The sequence below is a fragment of the Felis catus genome, chromosome B3 (genome assembly GCF_018350175.1).
Source record: "Felis catus isolate Fca126 chromosome B3, F.catus_Fca126_mat1.0, whole genome shotgun sequence".
Classification (NCBI taxonomy): Eukaryota; Metazoa; Chordata; class Mammalia; order Carnivora; family Felidae; genus Felis; species Felis catus.
Window position 1 is genome coordinate 4,294,421 of NC_058373.1, and position 21,675 is coordinate 4,316,095.

The window sequence follows — 21,675 nt, forward strand, 5'->3', positions numbered from 1 at the left end:
AAGGTTGGTAGTAGAGCAAAAGAAAGAAGGCAGTGACTTGGGAGGATGTTTTAAGTTAAGGAAGATTTTTTTTTTTAAAGATGAGAGAGCCTTGGGCATACTTACAGATTGTTGGGAAAGAACCAGTGGAGAAGAGAGGAAAGTCAGGTCATGAAGGAGAGGAAGAAGGGGTGGTATCTTGAATTTTGTATCTGGTGATGGATTTATTTTGTCTCTCTGTAAGGACCTGCAGCCATTTCTCCTTTATTACTGGTGAACCTCCCTATCCAGCCCTATTCCTCTGCTTTCTTTCATTGAATTTACTGTGTTCTGTATCCACTCTGTGTTTATTCTCTGCTTGTCTGTTCTTCCCACACTTACGGAAATTCTGATTTTTCATTAGACTCTAGCTTGAAAGTCTGAATTATCACACTATTCCAGGTACCTTAATTTATTTTTCTCCTGTGTGTAGCATTTTGTGCTTACCTCAATCTCCATTTACCTAACTAGATTTTCTTCTCCCACTTAACTAATTCTCCTTTGGGCAGGGATTATGTTTTATCTGTCTGTAATCTCAAAATCTAATGTAACAGGCTTTTAGTACTTATGAAATACTAGATTGAACTCTGTGAAGCTGCCATTTTGTTGGTTGCAAAAGGTTGAGTATTGGCAGTTTTGTATGGACCAACATAATAAATTTTAATTCCTTCCAGTGTTGCACAGAAGACTCGAGGTGGAATTTCAGTTAAGAATGGACAAGTAAGGGTCAAGGAGAAAGTCAAACATAGAGAAGCACTTCTTAGCTACAGACTCATTGAAGTTCAACCAGAAACTGGCTTTGAGTGACCAGGTGACCAAAGCAAAGGTGGAAATTTGGCTAGATGATTTACATTCTTCATAAAGATAACCTGTCAATTCCTCAGGTGAAACTGTAGCCATTTCCTAATCTTTGGTCTGAATAACATTTTTGTAAGTGGTTGTTCATATAAGGACTGTTCAGAATTGTGGTTAAACAGTATCCTCAGAATCATGAGTGTAAATCCTATAGAGGTTTTTTTCAGCTTTATTACTATAAAGATAAAAGCAAATCGCCGAAGTACGTCTGTGAACTAGTTCTTCAGGGGCATCTAAGTATATTGCCCCCAATATACTGTTGGTGTATCTTAATTAAACAAAACCTAAATGTTCAAGATGAATGCTTTCAACTAAAAAAGATGTAATTAGAAAATCTTATCCTCAAAATTTTTTTTAATCTTAATTTTTTCAACCTAACGCTTTATTTTGTTTTAATTTACATCCAAATTAGTTAGCATACAGTGCAACAATGATTTCAGGAATAGATCCCTTAATGCCCCTTACCCATTTAGCCCATCCCCCCTCCCATACCCCCTTCAGTAACCCTGTTTGTTCCCCATATTTATGAGTCTCTTATGCTTTGTTCCCCTCCCTGGTTTTATATTACTTTTATTTCCCTTCCCTTCTGTTCATCTGTTTTGTCTCTTAAATTCCTCATATGAGTGAAGTCATATGTGTCTTTTCTCTGACTAATTTCACTTAGCACAATACCCTCCAGTTCCATCTACGTAGTTGCAAATGGCAAGATTTCATTCTTTTTGATTGCCAAGTAATACTTCATTGTATGTATGTGTAGATATATACCACATCTTCTTTATCTGTTCATCCATCGATGGACATTTGGGCTCTTTCCATACTTTGGCTATTGTCGATAGTGCTGCTGTAAACATTAGGGTGCATGTGTCCCTTCGAAACAGCACACCTGTATCCCTTGGATAAATACCTACTGGTGCAATTGCTGGGTCATAAGGTAGTTCTAGTTTTAATTTTTTTGAGGAGCCTCCATACTGTTTTCCAGAGTAGCAGCACCAGCTTGCATATCCACTCAGAAAATTTTTTAATGTGAACACAGTTTTGTTGGAAGCTTAGTAGATTGCGATCTGTGGACCCCAGGTTAAAATTCCGTCTTGAAGAGTAAAGTGTGTGCCCTTCAGAGAGTCTTCCTTAAATCTCTCAACTGGCTTTCATGAATCCATAGTAAATGATTAGCAGAAATGGTCTTGAGGTCTGCAATATAGGTATTGTGTTTTTGATTAAAGGCAAATTATATCAACCCAGAGATGGTAAAGTTGGCATTCATTATGACCATTAAATAACCCCAGACCAGGATTTTGACCTAAAAGAATGGCCATCCTATTACCATGTTGATCCTGGATTGTATGGCATCTGAAGGCAAGATCAGTATTTCCAATTAGACTGTTCTAGCATACAAATAAGTATAAAATTTGGGCATACTATTCTTTAATTAGAACACATAGCTATGTGGTATGGGTTCAGACTTTTAAAGTGTTATGAGGGACAGTTTCAAACCACAAACGGAGAAAAACCTCCAGTTGTGTGCTAAACAAGTAAATAAGCTTCTTGGTGAATTTCATTGGGATGAGCCTATCCAGACGCTTTATAGATTTCTCATTACTACAAAGTCTGCGAAGTAGGTGGTACTCCACTTGAATACCCAAGACAACCAAGGCTCCTAGAACATACCTAAATGGTAGATTTAGTATTTGTACTCCAGAGGCTGTCCTGTGTTCTGCTTTGTGAAACAGTGATTCAGTTTTGGGGGAAGATTCTTCCCTTCTGGAAAAAATGAATGCTTTTTTTTTTTTTTCTGTCGTCTCCCTGTCCCAACCAGTTGAGAATTACTGGTGTAGGAGACCAGTGTTGGTTCATGATGGGAGTGTCCATTTTCACCTATTGACCAGGAGAACATTGAGGCCTGCTATAAAATAGCTTGTATCCATAGAGATTCATCATGAGCCGTTCATTCTGACAGTAAGTAGGTACAACTAGTTTTATCTTGACATCAGTTTTAGTCTCTGACAGTAAGAATTCCTGCTTTTCATTTCTAGCTTTGCCAAGTAATTTGCTCCGTTGATCCATAGTTGTCAATAGTGTTAAGATTTGCATTCTAAGCTTCTGATCTGTCTTAAAGCCTCCTTTCCTGTTCATCATGAAAGACCAAATAAAGGTTTTAAAAAAAAAAAAACACCTAGCAAATGGTCCCATTTAAGGGCAAAATATGCCAGAAGTAACTGAAAACTACCAGACAAGAGTGGTATAACCCAGGGAGAAAACTGTTTGTATTTATGGTAAAACATTGGTAGGAACTCAGACCTATAAAGTGATCAGTCAGGATAGAATATACAGAGTAATGGGTGTGTAAGTATGGGTGTGGATAAGAGATATGTGTTTTGAAGATGAGACACTGAATTCATTTAGCTGAAGAGTTTAAAGGATTGCTAAATTCTGCAGTAGGTACAGGTTTTGGGCAGTTTGATTTGTGTCTTGTCTTAAGTCCTTTTAATTAAGCTTTCTGAATCAAACGATTAGGAAAATTAGGCATAGAAGGGCCTGGGGTCTTCAAAAGAGTAGTTTGCCTGAGTCTTTAGTACATTATTCTCTTTTAATGAGCAAATAGTCTTTTATTCAGGGATCCTTGTGGTGGCCTCTGAGCCCTTGGTGCAGTAGTGATACTACTGATAGTGAACATTCATCTGTTCAGCACATAATTATGTTCCAGGTACTGTGGCAAGCATGTTATATGCATTAATTCACAAAGAGCTCTGCGAGACCTTGTTACTACTTTTATCCCTATTGTACACATAAGGAAAGTAGATCTGTTCCCCATATGATATTGCTGGCTTTGATTTTTTTTTTTTAATTTTTTTTTCAACGTTTATTTATTTTTGGGACAGAGAGAGACAGAGCATGAACGGGGGAGGGGCAGAGAGAGAGGGAGACACAGAATCGGAAACAGGCTCTAGGCTCTGAGCCATCAGCCCAGAGCCCGACGCGGGGCTCGAACTCACAGACCGCGAGATCGTGACCTGGCTGAAGTCGGACGCTTAACCAACTGCGCCACCCAGGTGCCCCATGATTTTTTTTTTTTTTAAACCCCCTTCCAAATTGGTTATTCAAGGCAAACCACTGGTACTTACTAATTAGGCAGTTTGGGGTATTAATTGAACACTCCATTTACTTGTGTTCTGATTACCTGGACTCCTCTAGATAACTGGCTTGGCAAACCTGAGAGGAGGAGAGGGAGGGAGACATTCCAGATAGCATTAGCCTTGAGTTTCAGAGTTACGGTGCATGTTCGTAACGGGATTGGGAGTGGGGCAGAGTTGGGTCAGGCCTAATTTTTTTTTTCAGGCTGCTTGAGATGGTACGATTCTTAGACCTTGCCCTACTCCTGGGGAAGCAGGTTTCTCCCAGAAGGCCTGTGGGCCTGCATCATCCCCTCACCACAGTGGCACTTTGCTCACAGGCTCTGCCTCTCTTGTTTCACATAGCTGCTTGAGGTCTTCTGAGACTATTAGGGTGCTACTTCTTGTAAGTGTGGCCAGGATCTGGGAATCCATAGATCTACAGCACATCTGTACTAGTAAATAAAAATCAGATTGTGTATTAAGAGAGGCCCTTTAAAGTTTTGAAACCTTTGATATAGGAGGTTGTTCTAATCCTGAACCTGGCATGAGGCCTTCTTTCCAGTTTGCTGTCTTCTATACCCAGTGCCCCACCACACTGGACCGCTTCTGATAATGCCCTTCTGTTCTCTGTGTGCTTCACACCTTCTTTCTACCTTTACTTTCAGGCACATTGTCTTCTTCTGAGCTCCCTTGGCTGAGAGGACAGTATAGGATTACAGCCAACTGTAGCTTATGTCGTAACTGTTAACAACACGACCAGATCTTAGCTCCCTTTCCAGACTTCAGAAATCTCTTTTTGGTTGGATCTCTAATCTGCCTCCCCTTTGGGTGCTCACTGTACATAGCAGGCAATTGGTTAAAGTTTATTAGGCAGTGAATGAGGGAGGCATGTAGCTTTAAGATCTACAGATTGATTGTAAATGCTTGCATCTTAGCCTTTGTGATGTTGCCTTAGTGAGGTTGAGAATCATCTTAGAAATCTACAGTTGTGAACAGGGCCTTGTGTCTATGGGTTTAGCTGTTCTCAATGGTGGCTTCTGGAAGGTTTGGGAAAATGACCCAGGGAATATGCAGGACTGTGTGTTCTGGTCATCCTCACAGCTTCCAACGGATACAGTCTTTTCAAGAGCTTGAGAATGATACGGGATTCAAGTTTGTCCCTTTAAGACCATCCTATAGAGTTGATAAATTCTGTGCTTCTGCTCCTTCTCCTGCTTACCTGAACATTAATAGGCACCCAGCTTTTTAGAATTTTGTTTTGAAGTGACCAGCTGTGAGATCCTAGGTGCTAGTTTCCTTACTTGGTCTGCTTTTTGCTGATTTTCCCCAAGATCATTGGGAATCCTAGAGCTGGTGACTCTGTCAGCCATTATCTCATTGCTTACTATGTCAGGCATCACATGTGGTGAGGGAGACTGAAGAGTGAAGAGATTTCTGTCTGGGACACCTAGCAGATGGTGGTGTTATCTACTGAGATACCACATAAACCATTCCCTTTGGATGGTGTTTGGTGCTTATTGTGTCTTCTGTAGTTGTATCTTCAGGTGTAAAAATAGCAGCTACCATATACCAGGCTCCATGCTAAGTGCTTTAGATATCTCATCAAAAGGTTGGTAGGTACTCTTCCCATTTCAGAAATAGGGCAACTGAGGCACAGAGGTTAAGCAACTGACAATAAATGGCAGAACCAAACTCTTTAACTCTATTGAGATACAATTCACATAAGCATAAAATTCAGGAATTTTTAGTGTACAGTTTTGTGATTTATCACCCTAATCTAATTTTAGAGTATCTTCATTATCTCATTATCACAAACCTTGTACCCATTAGCCACCATCCCCAAACCTTCTTCCCTGTCCACCCTGAGATGAAGACAACTCATCTCCTATAGATTTGTCTGTTTGGAACATTTCATATTAATGGGCTAATAATAGGTGGTCTTCTGTGACTGACTTCTTTCACTTAGCATAGTGTACTTGAGGTTTATCCATGTTGTAGCATGTATCAATATTTCCTTTTTTTAATGTTTATTTTTGACAGCGAGAATGAGTGCAAAAGAGGCAGAGGGGGGAGACAGAGGATCCGAAGTGCCTCTGAACTGACAGGGTAGAGCTCTGTGAGGGGCTTGAACTCACTAATAGTGAGATCATGACCTGAGCTGAAGTCAGACGCTTAACCGATTGAGCCATCCAGGCGCCCCAGTCCTTCATTTTTTTAAATTGCCAAATAGTATATAGATCAGCCTCCAAGATGTGAATCTCATATTTCTGGTTCTAAAACTCCTGCTGCTGCCACACCATGCTAATTCCTATACATGTCCTATTAGATTAGAAAGTTCTGGGGCAATATCTTGTATTTAGGTGTTTTGTTGTTGTTTTACCCCTCTTTTAGTTCTCTCAAGATACCTCACTCATAATAGGACTCCTCAGGTATTTTAGTATATAGGTAAGAAATTCAAGTCCTTGTTACTTTATCTAACTCACAGTGTTGGATTTAGGAGTAAGGGAGTGTAGAAAAACCTAAGTATCTTTTCTGGTGTCTAGGAGGAAAACCTAAATACCTTTTTTCTGTGTGTAGGAAGAAGAAGCTGGAAGGATAAAAGATTGTTGGGACAACCAGGAAGCACCCGCACTCTCCACGTGTAGCAATGCCAATATCTTTCGAAGGATAAATGCCATATTGGATAATTCTCTGGATTTCAGTAGAGTCTGCACTACACCCATAAACCGAGGAATTCATGATCATTTGCCAGGTGACTTAGATTTGAAAATTTAGTGTGTGTATGTATGTATGAAAACCTACACTAGGCATGTATGTAGAGCTGTTTCTAGGAAGCTTTCTTGTGAAGCTTGTAAAGAATGACCTTGAATCTCTGGTGATACTTGCCCCTTTTCATAGCTTACTTTGTGGATTGGGTTCACTTCTGAGTGAAGACTGGCTTTGATTTATAATGTACAAGTCTATTTTATGACACATAAAAAGATAAAAAAGGATAGGTCAAAGATATCAGGACTATTTGTATATAGAATTATAATAGGAGTCATATATGTAATTAAATTTTCTGGTAGCCACATTTATTTATTTTTTTTTAATTTTTTTTTCCAACATTTATTTATTTTTGGGACAGAGAGGGACAGAGCATGAACGGGGGAGGGGCAGAGAGAGAGGGAGACACAGAATCGGAAACAGGCTCCAGACTCTGAGCCATCAGCCCAGAGCCTGACGCGGGGCTCGAACTCACGGACCGCGAGATCGTGACCTGGCTGAAGTCGGACGCTTAACCGACTGCGCCACCCAGACGCCCCTCTGGTAGCCACATTTAAAAGGTTTTTTTTTTTTTTTTGAAGTGACATTAATATTTACCTAACCTAACAAAATATGTGAGTATGTAATCAGTGTAAAAACTGTTAATGAGATATCCTATTTTGTTAGTACTAAGACTTCAGTATATATTTCACATTTACTGCACTGCTCAGTTCGAACTAGCTGCATTCCAAATGCTTGTGGCCACATGATTAGTAGCTGCTGTATTGGACAGTGCATCTCTTGAATAATTGCTTTTACACATGAATGTGGGTCAGCAATCATTGAGATTTTTTTTTTAATCTTATTTTTGAGAGAGAGAGTGCAGGTAGGGGAGGGGCAGAGAGAGAGGGAGACACAGAATCTGAAGCAGGCTCCAGCTTCCAGGCTCCGAGCTGTCAGCACAGAGCCCAGAGTGGGGCTGGAACTCACAAAACGTGAGTTCATGATCTGAGCCGAAGTCAGATGCTCAATCGACTGAGCCACCCAGTGCCCAGCAAGCATTGAGTTTTCATGATATTTAGGATATTCCATGGGATAGTGGACGGAGAGGGCAGCATCCCCTGAAGGTGGTATTTCACAAGGAGACTCGGATGTCCTGACAGTGCTGTGTCATAATCATTTGTAGAAGTTGCAACATGTTGATGGAGTGTTTGTTGTTGGGGTTATTTTAGTTGAAAGTTGAACATATTTTTAATTCTTTAAGTGGATCTTGAAGAAATTTGGCAATAGTGGGATTTGCAGAATAAGAACTGGCAATTGCTGCTCTTTCATTATAAATTCTTTGATTTACTTCCTAAGTTGACGTTGGAAATCATTCCCATAAAGATGCAGGCATATTGAACATAAAGTAGCTAAATGTCTGAAGGAGAGATGTCCTCACAAAGGAGTCTGACCTGTGGTAACTATAGAATTTATTTCTAGTACATTGTTCTAACTGGAGGGCAAATGGGAGAAGGACATAGGAGGAACTAGGAATGCTGGTAGGTCTGGTCTCTTCAAACTTCCAATAAAGTACATGTGTATTTTATATTAATTGGTGTACATCATGAGCTAATAACAACCCTTACTCTCCTGTAGCTTATGTCAATTTAAAAACTCAGAAAATCTCGATTCAACGTATGTGTTGTTTTTCTTCTTTGAGAAGATTTCATGAATTATATTTCAATATGAATGACCCTCAACAATGGCATAAATTTCACTGGGTTGCCTCAGACATGCTGGGAACTTAGGCATACCTCAGAGAAATTGTGGGTTGGGTTCCAGACTGCCACAGCAAAGCCGATACTGCAATGAAGTGAGCCAAAGGAATTTTTTGGTTTCCTAGTGAATATGGAAGTGATATTTATGCCATTCTGTAGTCTGTGATGTGTGCAATAGCATTATATATGTAAGAAAACTGTTCATACTTTAAAAATACTTAATTGCTAAAAAAAAAAAAAAAGGCTAACCATCATCTGAACTTTGAGTGAGTCATAGTCTTTATGCTGGAGGAGGGTCTTGCCTTGAGGTCTATGGCTGCTGACTGTTCACAGTGGTGGTTGTGGCAGCTTCTGAAAATAATATCACCCTTCTTTTAGGAAGGATTCGGTTCCATTTTACGATGAGAAAACGAAGTCTCAGCTAGGTTAGAGGACTTGGGCAAGGCTACCTACTAAGTGGCTAATCTCAGGCTTAAATCAAAGTCTGCTGTCACTGTGGTGTTTGGTCACTTTCTAACACTCAGCTCCCACAAACAGCACATCTTCAGGTGCATGCAGGTTTATGCCCAGGTTTTGACTCCTGTGTCTGGTGTGGTCTTGGTTTTATTGGGGCTCCAATGGATGCTGTGACTGCTGCAGCTCAGATTTCTCTTGAGCCAGGCACGCCATAGATGGAGTCCTGGCCTTAGAGCCTAGATCATGCTGCTCTAACACTGGGATGATTGGTTGTCTGTGCAGCTAAGCAGACACTGGTATTTCATTCTGAGATGTGCACAGGTTCCAGGGATGAAGACATGGACATCTTTGGGAGACCTTTAGCTACCACATCAAGGAAAGCAGATGAACCCAACCTTGAATCTGTAGCTCAGGTCCCTCCCTCCAAACTCTGTCTTTAGATTCCTCCTACTTAGATTACTAAACACTTGGTCCCACTTCCACAGTTAGCCAAATTCGCCAGAAATTCAACAAATAGTTATGGAATGCGTACTTCATGCCAGTCACTGTTGTTAGGCTTCAGGGAGTCCTGACTTTATGTGGTATTCTCAGAACCTGCTCTCCCATCATGGATAATGGGAGAAACTCAATAGAGAAATAAGTAAAATCATTGCAAGTTTTAGTACTATGAAGTAATGATGTTTTGAGTGACATGGTCAGGCAAGAACTCTCTGGGGAGGTATGTTTAAAACAGTACTAAAGGAGGAGAAGAAGCTAGATCTTGTAAAGAGTGTGGGGAAAACATTTCAGACAGAAAAGGTTGGACTAAGGCTTCTTAGAGAGCTTGGCATGTTTTAGGCACAGAATGGGGGAGTAGGGAAGGGGGAGTGCCCACACCGTGGCTGCAGGGGTGTTGGGCTAGATGGGGTGGATGTTGTGGGCTGTGCAAAGTCCCTGGATGTTCTTGTGAGAGTTGTCAGAGGTCCATGACCAGTGACATTAAGGAACTGGTTTGTCCTCCAAGATCTGATTACCAGTTTCTCCCAACAAGATGGAGAACAAAGTGGAAGTCAGACCTCTAAGCGGGCTGCCATCCCATGACAGGAAAGGGAGGATCGACTCACCATTCATCTTTGCACTCAGGAAGGGTTCCTGGCATTGCTCCTCTGTTTGCCACTGCAGCTTCTTCACAACTCGGCCTCAAAGATAACTTCTTAGCTTTTAGAAATCATCACGCTCTTTGACTCAGTATGTCGAGATCTGAGAATCTCTCCTACAGAGTAGTAATCAGTGCAAATAAGGATTTATGTAAACGGATACTTAGAGCATCGTTACGGTGGTGAAAATTTGAAAAAGCTTAAGTGTCTCCCAAGAGGGAAATATTTATACTGTATATTCAAGCAATGGAATGTCATGTAGTTAATAGAATAATACCTTTCGAGAATAATCTTTTTACATGTTTAGCTACATAAAAATCTTTGTAATGTAATATGTGAAGATAAAGTATTAATACATATGTATGCATATACATACATACGCATTCTTAGTTTTTCCTGAGACCTGTAAAATTCTCAAAAACATTTACAGTGGGGGAAAAAAATTGGAGTCCATCCTCTCAAACCCTGCCTCTGCCTTCTTATCAACTGAGTATAGGTAATATTCTAAATCCTTTGTTGTCATTTCAGCAGTCTTCCCAGCATCTCCACTTTCTATGCTCATCCATAAGAAGCAACCCCCCGTCTGTTACAGTTTGATCGTGAGATTTCATCAATTGAGTCCCATCTTCAGGCTCCATTTCTAATTCTTTTTCTCTTGCTGTTTCTACCACATCTGCAGTGACTTCCTCTCCTGAAGTCTTGAACCCCTCAAAGTCATCCATGAGGGTTGGGGTCAGTTTCTTCCAAACTCCTATTTATGTTGGTATTCTGACCTCTTCCCATGAATCATGAATGTTTTTATTGGCATCCAGAATGGTGAATCCTTTCCAGAAGGTTTTCAGTTTACTTGCCCAGATCCATCAGAGGAATCCCTATCTATGGCAGCTATAGCCTTACAAAATATTTCTTAAATAGTAAGACTTGAAAGTTGAAATTACTTCTAGATCCATGGGCTGCAGAATGGATGTTGTGTCAGCAGGTGTGTAAACAACATCGATCTCATTGTACATCTCTGTCAAAGCTCTTGGGTGACTAGGTGCATTGTCAATGAACAGTAATAGTTTGAAAGAAATCCTTTTTTTCTGAGCAGTAGGTCTCAACAATATTTGGGTTTGCAATATTTAGTGTACCACATTGTAAACAGAAGTACTGTCTGGACTTTGTTGTTCCCTTGACAGAGTCCAGGCAGAGTAGGTTGAGCATAATTCTTAAAGGCCCTAGGGTTTTCAGAATGGCGCATGAGCACAGGCTTTGACTTAAAGCCAGCAGCTGCATTAGCCCCTACCAATGGAGTCAACCTGTCCTTTGAAGCCAAGCACTGACTTCTCCTCTCACGCCGTGGAAGTCCTAGATGGCATCTTCTTCTGATTTAGGCTGTTTCATGTGCCCTGAAAACCTTCATTAATTATCTCAGACCTTGTGGGTAACTTCCTGCTTTATTTTGCGGTTTTATGGTATAAAAATGGTGTCTTTCCTTAAACCTCATGAACCAATCTCTGTTAGCTTCATATTTGTCTTCTGCAGCTTCCTCCCCTCTCTGTCTTCACAGAAGTGAAGATAGTAAGGACCTTGCTCTGGATTAGGCTTGGCCTCTGGGAAGGTTGTGGCTGGTTTGATCTTCTCTGAAGACCATTAAGACTTTCTGCGATCAGCAGTTAGGCTGTTTGTCTTACGTGTTTGTTGACAAGTAGCACTTTTAATGTCCTCCGAGAACTTACCTTTTGCATTTACAACTTGCCTGTTTGGGACAAGAAGCCTAGCTTTTGGCTTATCTCTGCTTTCAACACACCTTCCTCACTGAGCTTAACCATTTTTAGCTTTTGATTTAAAGTGAGAGACGTGTGACTCTTCCTTTCCCTTGGACCCCTAGAAGCCACTGTAGGGTTATCAGTTGGCCTTATTTTGACACTGTTGTGCCTCAGGGACTAGGGAGGCCAAAAAAGAGGGGGAGAGCAGGGGAACAGCCAATTGGTGGAACTGTGTGAACACATAACATTTATCGGTTAAGTTTGTCATTGGTTAAGTGGGCGCAGTTTGGCACCCCAAAGCAATTACGGTAGTAACATCAAAGGTCACAGGTCACTGTAACAATTGCAATAATCATGAAAAGTTTGAAATATTGCAAGAACTACCAAAATGTGACTGGGAGACACAAAGTGAGCAAATACTGGTGGAGAAATGGCAGCGATAGACTTGCTAAATGTGGGGTGGCCATAAATCTTCAGTTTCTGAAAATGCAATAAAATACTTGGAGTACCTGACAAATGCAATAAAATAAGGTATGCTTGTATTTGCCATTTTCCATGTATTACATTTGCAGTGTGTCCATATTGACATTTTAAAGTCAAATCAGTGGGTTTTAATTACTGTATAGTAGTAGCATTTTACATAAATGTTATTTATCTGATCCTCTGTTGGAAAATGATTTTTGCTGTTAAAAACAGTATTTTGGTGAACATCTTGTTTGTATCTCCTTATGTGCATATAACAAGAATTTCTTTAGCATATGAACCTAGAAGTGAATTGCAGAGTAATGAGTATATAACTGTCTTCAAAGTGATTTTTATCAGTTTACAGTCCTGCCAGATTTTCATGAGAGTTGTCCTCTACATCTTTGTAGACCCCAGGTATTGTGATACTGCAAAGTTCAGTCAGTCTGGGGGCACCTGGGTGGCTCCGTTGGTTAAGTGTCTGACTCTTGATGTCAGCTCAGGTCATGATCTCCTGGTTTGTGAGATTGAGCCCCAAGTCAGACTTTGTGCTGACAGTATGGAGCCTGCGTGGGGTTTTCTCTCTCCCTCTCTCAGATCTGCCCCTTCCCCACTGACGTGCGCACACTCTGAAAATAACTAAGCATTTGAAAAATTTTTCAGTCTTGGTGTAAAGCCTACTTAATTTTTTGTCTCTACTGTGAAAAATTTTCTACAGTTAAAAGAATACATGAGGCATATATGGTCTGGCATCATCCAAGGAAAGATCCCTAGAACTGGGCCCCAGGGGTCTTTTCTTTTATCCTGTTCTGTCTGGTGTGTTTCTTGAGATTCCATTATATAATTAAAGTCACTGGCTTAGATGAAATCATGCAGGAAATGCTGTTCTGCTACATAGCTGAACTGTTAAGCAGGATACTAAATTGAATATTCCCTGCCTAGAAAAATCCTTGTCTTGTTCAAGAATGGCTTGGTTATCACCTCTGAAAACTTTTTCTCACATTCTCCTGCCTCTGTTACCGGTAGCGAGATCATTCTTGGCTATTTCAGATTGTTCATTGACCTGTGTGGTGGTCTAAATGTATTCTCAAAACAGAGTAGATAAGAAGAAGCCTATTCAATTTGCCCATTTCATTATAAACCTACACAAAAAATGCAGGCTCTGGATGCAGATGAACTTGAAAATAGATCCTGGATGTGCACCTTGACCTAATTTTAGCTAATTCTCTGAGATTAAGTTGCCCTAACTATAACACAGGAGTAGTAACAGTACCTGTCTATAGGATTTGGGGAAGGTTGAATAAGACATGTATCTTGAATATGTAGAATAGTGCCTGAAACTGCACTTACTTGTTATGTGATGGTACTGATTGTGATGGTGTGGATATATAAAGAACACAGTTGTGTGAGAGCATTGCTGGGGTCATGATTTTTGAAGTTGAATTCCTGGTTTCTGGTCTAGACTACAAAGGACAGGGTCTTAAATATCCTTGGGTTCCTAATCGTCAGTACTGCGTCTGGCACGTGGTGGGGGTCATTGTACAATTGCTTGATGAATACATTCTCACAAACTGGGTACTGAAACTGAAAGAGGCCCTAATTTTAAGTTTAAATAAGTTCTCTCCCCCACATTCTCTCCCCCACATCCCCTACCTATTAATGTCTAGGATATTTCTTTATTGTAAAAGAAAATTTACCATCATAACCATTTTTCTAGTGCACAGTTCAGTGACATGATGTACATGCACGTTGTTGTGCAGCCATTATCCCTATAATTCATCATCCTGTAAGGCTGAAACTCTGTACCCACTGAACAGTAACTCCCCATTCTTCCCTCATTGCCACCCCCTGGCACTTGCCATTACACCTTATGTCTTTAAGATTTTGACTGTTCTAACTAGAACATGTAAATAGAATCCTACAGTATTTGTCATTTGTGACTAATTATGTCACTTAGCCATGAAGGTTCATCCACGTTGTAGCATTTGTCACGATTTCTAAGTGAATAATATTCCATTATGTTGTATACATTACATTTTGCTTATGCCTCATACATTGGTGGATACTTGGTTGCTTCCACATTTTGGCAGTTGTGAATATTGTTGTTATAAACATGAACGTACAAATCTCTTCAAGACTGTGCTTTCGGTTCTTTCAGGTATATGCCAAGAGGTGTAATTGCTGGATCACATGGTGGTTCTGTTTTTAATTTGAGGAACCACCATATTGTTTTCCACAGTAACTGTACTGTTTATATTCCCACCAAGAGTGCACAAGGGCTCCAGTTTCTCCACATCCTCACAAACACTTGTTTTCTGTTTTTTTGTTTTTTACAGTAGCTATCCTCATGAGTATTAGGTCTGGTATCTTATTTAGTTTTGATTTGCATTTCCCTAATGATCAGTGATATTTAGCATCTTTCCATGTGTTTACTTGCTATTTGTATATCTTTGGAGAAACATCTATTCCACTCCTTTGTAGGTTTTATTCATTAGGAAGGTAAATAGTTTTTTTTTTTTAATATAATTTATTGTCAAGTTAGCTAACATACAGTGTACATAGTGTGCTCTTGGTACATTTTTAAATCAAGTTGTTGGTTTTTTGTTCTTGTTGCTAAATTTTAGGAGTTTTCTATATGTTGTAGATATTAATCCTTTATCAGATAGATGACTTTTGGGAATATTTTCTCCTATTCTATGGGTTGTCTTTGTACTCTGGAGTGTGCCTTTTGATGTACAAAACTAAAATTTTCATGAAATCTGGGGCGTGTGGGGGTAGCTCAGCTTGAGTGTCCAACTCTTGATTTTGGCTCAGGTCATGATCTAACAGTTCATGGAATTGAGCCCTGAGTCAGGCTCTACGTTGACCGTGCGGGGCCTGTTTGGGATTCTGTCTCTCCTTTCTCTGCCCTTATCCCCCTTGTGCACATGCGCACGTGCTTTTTCTCTCTCTCTCTCTCAAAATAAATAAACTTTGAAAAAAATTGAAAAATTTTCATAAAACCTAATTTGTCTTTTCATTTTAGAGAGAGTGAGCAAGGGAGAGGGGAGAATTTTAAGCAGCCTGCATGCTTAGTGTGGAGCCCAATGTGGGGCTTGATCCCATGACCCTGGGATCATGACCTGAGCAGAAATCAAGAGTCAGATGCTCAACCAACTGAGCCACCCAGGTGCCCCTAATTTGCCTATTTTTTTTTTTTTTTGCCTATTACTTGTGCCTTTTATTTCATATCCAAGAAATCATTGTTACATGCAGTTTCATAAAGCTTTTTGTCCTGTGTTTTCTTCTAAGGTCTTAAATTTAGGTCCTTGATTTATTTTGAGTTAATATTTATAAATGGTCTTAGCTAAACATCCAACTTTGTTTATTTGCGGGTGTATATCCAGTTTTCCCAGCACCAGACCATCCTTTCCCCATTGAGTAGTCTTGGCACCCTTCTCAAAAATCATTTGACCATCTATGTAAGGATTTATTTCTGGGCTTTCTAGTCTGTTAGTTTATAGGTCTGTATGTATGCCAATACCACACTGTTTTGGTTACTATAACTTTGTAGTAGGATTTGAAATTGGGAAGTGTGAATCTTCCAACTTTGTTATTTTTCTTGAAGATTGCTTTTGTTTTTCAGGGTCACTTGAGATTCCATATGAATTTTAGGATGCCTTTTTCCATATGTATTTTGGACAATAGCCCTTTATCAGACAAGATTTACAAATATTCTCCTTTGGTAGGTTACCTTTTCATTTTGTTGATGGTTAGATGGTTTTTAGTAATGTAATCCCACATGTTTATTTTTGCTTTGGTTCCTTAGCTTTAGCGTCAAGGGTTTTCTACTTTTGCAACAATGTCACTGGGATGTTTAATAGGCATTGCATGGAATCCATAGATTGCTTTGGGTAGTATTGACATTTTAATAACATTAAGTCCTCCAGTCCATGAACATTTTTTTTATGTCCTCTTTAATTTATTTCATCAGTGTTTGTTCATTTTCATTGTGTAAGTCATTGACTTCCTTAAGTCAGTTCCTAAGTAATTTATTCATTTTGATGCTATCGTGGATGGAATAGTTTTTGTAATTTCCTCTTCAGATTGCTCATCGTGTATAGAAGTGCATCTGGTGTGTATGTGTGTGTGTTGACTTTGTTGCCTGATACTTCACGTTTAATTTCATTTATTCTAATAGGAATTTTTTCGTGGACTCCTTTAGGGGTTTCAGCATACATTCATCTACAAACAGGGATAATTATACTTGTTCCTTTCCACTTTGGATGCCTTTTATTTTTCTTGATTAAATACTCTGGCTAGAACTTCCATTATATTGAATAGAAGTGGTAAAAGGTGGGTATCCTTGGTTTTTTTGTTGGTTTGTTTTTCCTGATCTTAGGGGAAAAGCTTTTAGTGTCCCCTCATTGAGTATTATGTTTGCTGTGGGTTTTTCATGTAATGCTTTTATTATGTGAAAGTTTTAGTTTCCTCTTATTATTTTGGTGACTGATTTTTATCATGAAAGGTGTTGAATCTTCTCACATGCTTTCTCTGCATCAATTGAAATCATCATGTGGTTTTTTTCCCCCTTCATTTTGTTGATGTGGCATATAAATTTTTTGTATGTTGAACCATCCTTGGATTCCATGAACAGATCCTATTTGGCCACAATGTATAATCATTTCAGTGCACTACCTGAATTCTGTTTGCTAGTATTTTGTTGAGTATTCTTGTCCAACTTTTGTTTTTGATCAGTGTTCATAAAGAATGTTGGTCTGTAGTTTGCTTGTACTGCCTTTGGTGTCAAGATAATGCTGCTTTCATAGAATGAGTTGAGAAGTATTCTCTCTTCAGTTTTTGGGAAAGTTTGAGAAGGGCTGGTATTAGGTCTTCAAATGTTTGGTAGAGTTTACCAGTGAAGCCATCAGATCCAGGGTTTTTCTTTGTTGGGAGATTTTTAGTTTTGATTCAGTCTCCTTACTAGTCCTATGTCTATTCAGATTGTATATTTGTGATTATAGTCTCAGTAGGTTTTGTGTTTCTTGGAGTTTGCCCATTTCATCTAGGTTATTTATTTTTTTGGTGTATGGTTATTCATACTCTTATAATCCTTTTTATTTTTGTGGAGTACATAGTATTGTCCCCACATGTTGCTGATTTTAGTAATTTGAATCTGTTTTAATTTAGTTCATTTAACTAAAGATTTGTCAATGTTGTTGATCTTTTCAAAGAACCAGCTTTTAGTTTTACTGACTTTTTTTCCTTTTGTTCTTTATGTTATCTCTGCCCTTCTTTCCCTCATCTGCTAGCTTTGGGCTTAGTTTGTTCTTTTGGTTCTTACCTTGTAAAAAAGTTAGGTTGTTGATTTGAGATCTTGATTTTTTTTTTTTTTAACATTTATTCATTTTTGAGACAGAGTGAGAGAGGGAGGGAGGGAGGGAGGAAGGGGCAGAGAGAGAGGGAGACACAGAATCTGAAGCAGGCTCCAGGCTCCGAGCCATCAGCCCAGAGCCCGACGCGGGGCTCGAACTCACGGACTGCAAGATCGCGACCTGAGCCGAAGTCGGACGCTTAACCGACTGAGCCACCCAGGTGCCCCGATCATTGGTTTTTAAAAAAAAATTTCATTTCCAGTTATGTGAATTTTCCAGTTTTCCTTTGTTGCTGATTCCTAGCACCATCTTGTTGTGTTGTTTTTAATCTTTTGAAATCTGTTGAGGCTTAATTTGTGGTTTAACATATGGTCTATCCAAGAAAATGTCCTATGTACACTTGAGGAGAATGTGTATTCATTGTTCTTGGGTAGAATGTCTGTATATGTCTGTCAGATAATTGGTCTATTATGCTAAGTCTTGTATTTCATTGTATAAGTAGCTTCTTTCTGGTTGTTCTATCCATTATTGTGAGTATGGTATTAAAGTCTTGAACTCTTGTAGGACTCTGTCCTCAGTTCTGTCAGTTTTTGCTTCACATATTTTGATGGTCTGTCATTAGGTATGTAAACATTTATAATTTTTCTATCTTAATTTATTGAACCTTTTATTTACATATAACATTCTGATCTCTTATAACCTTTTTGGGTTTACATCTCTTTTGCCAGGTATTAGTAGAACCACCCTGCTCTCTTTTGGGTACTATTTGCATGGAATATATTTTTTTCTGTCATTTCACTTTCAGTCTGTCTTTGTGTGTTTGGATCTCGAGTGAGTCTTTTGTGGACATCGTATAGGTGGGTCACGTGTTCTTATTCATTTTGCCAGTCTCTTTTGACTGGAGAATTTAATCCATTTATGTATCTTTTTTAAATGTTTTTAAATGTTTATTTTTGAGAGTTAGAGACAGCGTGCAAGTGGGGGAGGGGAAGAGAGAGACAGGGAGCCAGAATCCCAAGCAGGCTTCATGCTGTCAGCTCAGAGCCCTACATGGGGCTCGAACTCAGGAACCATGAGATCATGACTTGAGCCAGAATCAAGTGTCGGATGCTCAACTGACTGAACCACCCAGGTGCCCCATGATCCATTTACATTTAATTAATTATAAGGAGGGACTTCTGTCATTGTGCTGTTTTTGTCCTGTGTGCCTTACAGCTTTTTTTGCCTCTCGTTTCCTGCATTAATGTCTTCTTTTGCGTTTAGTTGATTTTCCTTTTTTTGTAGTGAAATATTTAAATCCCTTTTTTGTTTCCTTTTGTGTGCATCATATAGCCTTTTTTTCTTTGTGGTTACTACTAGGGGGGAGTTACATTTGACAACATAAAGTTATAACCCTCTACCTTGGATTTATACCAACTTAATTTCAATAACATACAGAACCTCTGCTCCTTTACAAGTCTGTACTCCTCCCTTCCAGTTGTTGTTGTGACAAGGTTTATATCTTTACATAGAATGCAAGATGACAGTAATACTAGCTTTTACATTAATAGTGTAATTTCTTTAAATGCAGTAGCCTTTGAAATCATGTAGGAAACAAAGCACATTTACAAACCATTATTAAAATGATTCCTGCTTTTTTATTTTAAACTGCAGCATAGTTAACATACAGTGTTGTATTAGTTTCAGGTGTACAATGTAGTGATTCGCCGATTTCATACATTACTTAGTAATCGTCATGGTAAGTGTAGTATTAATCTCCTTTATGTTTGACCCATTTTCCCCAGCCACCTCCCATCAGGCAGCCACCAGTATATTCTCTGTATTTAAGTCTGTTTTCTTGTTAGTCTTTTTCTTTTTTAAATTTTTTTCATTGTTTCTTACATGCCATATATGAGTGAAATCCTATGTATTTGTCTTTCTCTGACTTCTTTTATTTAGCATTATATCCTCTAGCTCCATCCATGTTGCAAATGGCAAGATTTTGTTCTTTTTTATGGCCAGATAATATTCCATCAAAATGATACCTGATTTTGTAATTGCCCACATTACCCTTGTGGAGACGTTCATATCTCTGTGTAGCTTCAGGTAACTGTTTAGTGTTCTTTGATTTCACTGTGCAGAACACCCTTGAGCATTTTGCAGGTCCTACCTAATGGCCGTGAACTTCCTTAGCTTTCATTTGTCTGGAAATGTCCTAATGTCTCCCTCACTTTTTCAGGACAATGTTAGTGGATACAGGATTCTTAGTTGGCTTTTTTTTTTTTTTTTTTTTTTTTTTTTCTCCTTTAAGCACTTTGAACTTACTGGCCCACAGTTTGCTGGCCTCAAAAGTTTTTGATGAGACTCTCTTACGATCTTCCTAAGGATCCTTGAATGTGATAAATGGCTTCTCTCTGCTGCTTTCAAGATTCTCTTTGTCTTTTGAAAGCATTATTATAATGGATCTCGGTGTGGGTCTCTGAGTTCATCTGACTTGGGGTTTTTTTTGTGCTGCTGCAGGATTCATATTCATTTTCATATTTCAGAAATTTTCAGCCATTATTTCTTCACATAATCTCTGCCCCTTTTTGTCTGCTCTCCGGGAGCTGCCATGATGCATATGTTAGTCTTTCAGCTGGTGTCCCACATCTGTCCCTGAGGAGCTGTTCTCTGAAATCTTTTTTCTTTCTTGGGCATCGATAATTCCCATTGCACTCTTAAAGTTCACTGATTCTTTCTTCTGCCTGCTTGAATCTGCCTTTGAATCCCTCTAGTAAAATTTTCATTTCAGTACTACATTTTTCAGTTCCAGAATTTTCTTTTTAGTTTCTCTGTAGCTTTTCTGTCTCTTCATTGACATTTCCATTTTGTTCACCCATTGTTTTCTTGACTTAAATCCACCTCTTCCTTTGATTTCTTGATCATCTTTAAAACCACTGTTTTAAAGTCTCTGTGTAGCATATATACCAGGGTCTTTTCAGGGACAGTTCTTGTTGATTTCTTTTTTTCCCTTTGAATAGGCCATACTTGTTTCTTTGTATGCCTTTTGATTTGTTTGTTGAAAACTGGATAATAATGTGGTAACTCTGGAAAGCCTTTCCCAGCATTTTCTGGATTTTGTTGTTGTTGGTGTTGATGTTTTTGATGGGTTAAAAAAAATGTTCTTTTTTGTTTTGTTTTGTTGATGCACACGGTTTCTGTGTTGAGGATCAGCCTGAGACATGTTTATACTTGGACATCTTCTCAGGTCTTTCCTGGGCGGTTACCTGGGCATCTGCAGTCAATTTATAATTTTCTCCATATGGGGCACCCAGGTGGCTCAGTCCATTAAGCATCTGACTTCAGCCCAGGTCATGGTCTTACAGTTTGTGGGTTTGAGCTCCGCATTGGGCTCTGTGAGACAGCTCAGAGCCTGGAGAATGCTTTGGATTAGGTGTCTCCCTCTCTTTCTCTCTCTGCCCCTACCCTGCACGCGCACGTTCTCTCTCTGTAAATAATAAACATTAAAAAACTATAATTTTCGGGGCGCCTGGGTGGCGCAGTCGGTTAAGCGTCCGACTTCAGCCAGGTCACGATCTCGCGGTCCGCGAGTTCGAGCCCCGCGTCGGGCTCTGGGCTGATGGCTCAGAGCCTGGAGCCTGCTTCCGATTCTGTGTTTCCCTCTTTCTCTGCCCCTCCCCCGTTCGTGCTGTGTCTCTCTCTGTCTCAAAAATAAATAAACGTTAAAAAAAAATTAAAAACAAACAAACTATAATTTTCTCCACATATGTGATTGTCTTAGCATGTCCTAGCCAGTGTCTGACTCCTGTAGGGGGAAAATGGAAAATGAAAGGGGGAAGTGGTACCTGCCCTCTAGGGGAGGTGCAACAATAATGGTTAACTTTCTGTGTGTGCATCTCTGTGATCAGAAGTAATAATCAGTGATCAGAACACACATCCCCAATATTTGGAAGATTGGGTCCTTTTTGCTTGCCTTAACTCCCCTGTAGTAGGATTCTTGTATAGAGAGTGGTGACCCTGAGGCTTTTTTTTTTTTTTTTCCTTCCAGGAAG

The 21,675-nt window shown here is 39.4% G+C and overlaps 1 protein-coding gene across 12 annotated transcripts in view; it reads left to right on the forward strand.

Moving 5' to 3' along the window:
- The window catches only part of CPEB1 (cytoplasmic polyadenylation element binding protein 1), a 92,024-nt gene that overhangs the window by 10,132 nt on the left and 60,217 nt on the right, over window positions 1-21,675 (forward strand). For 11 of the 12 annotated variants that reach the window (XM_019831822.3, XM_023254879.2, XM_023254883.2 and 8 more), the window contains exon 2: window positions 6,561-6,735. Coding sequence is in view for 7 of the 12 variants with exons in the window: in XM_023254879.2 (XP_023110647.1) it covers window positions 6,561-6,735 (175 nt within the window). In the remaining 5 variants the exon portion in view is untranslated. Of the gene's footprint in view, window positions 1-2,695; window positions 2,827-6,560; window positions 6,736-21,675 lie in introns of those variants that run through there. The other variant, XM_019831821.3, reaches the window with a different exon arrangement.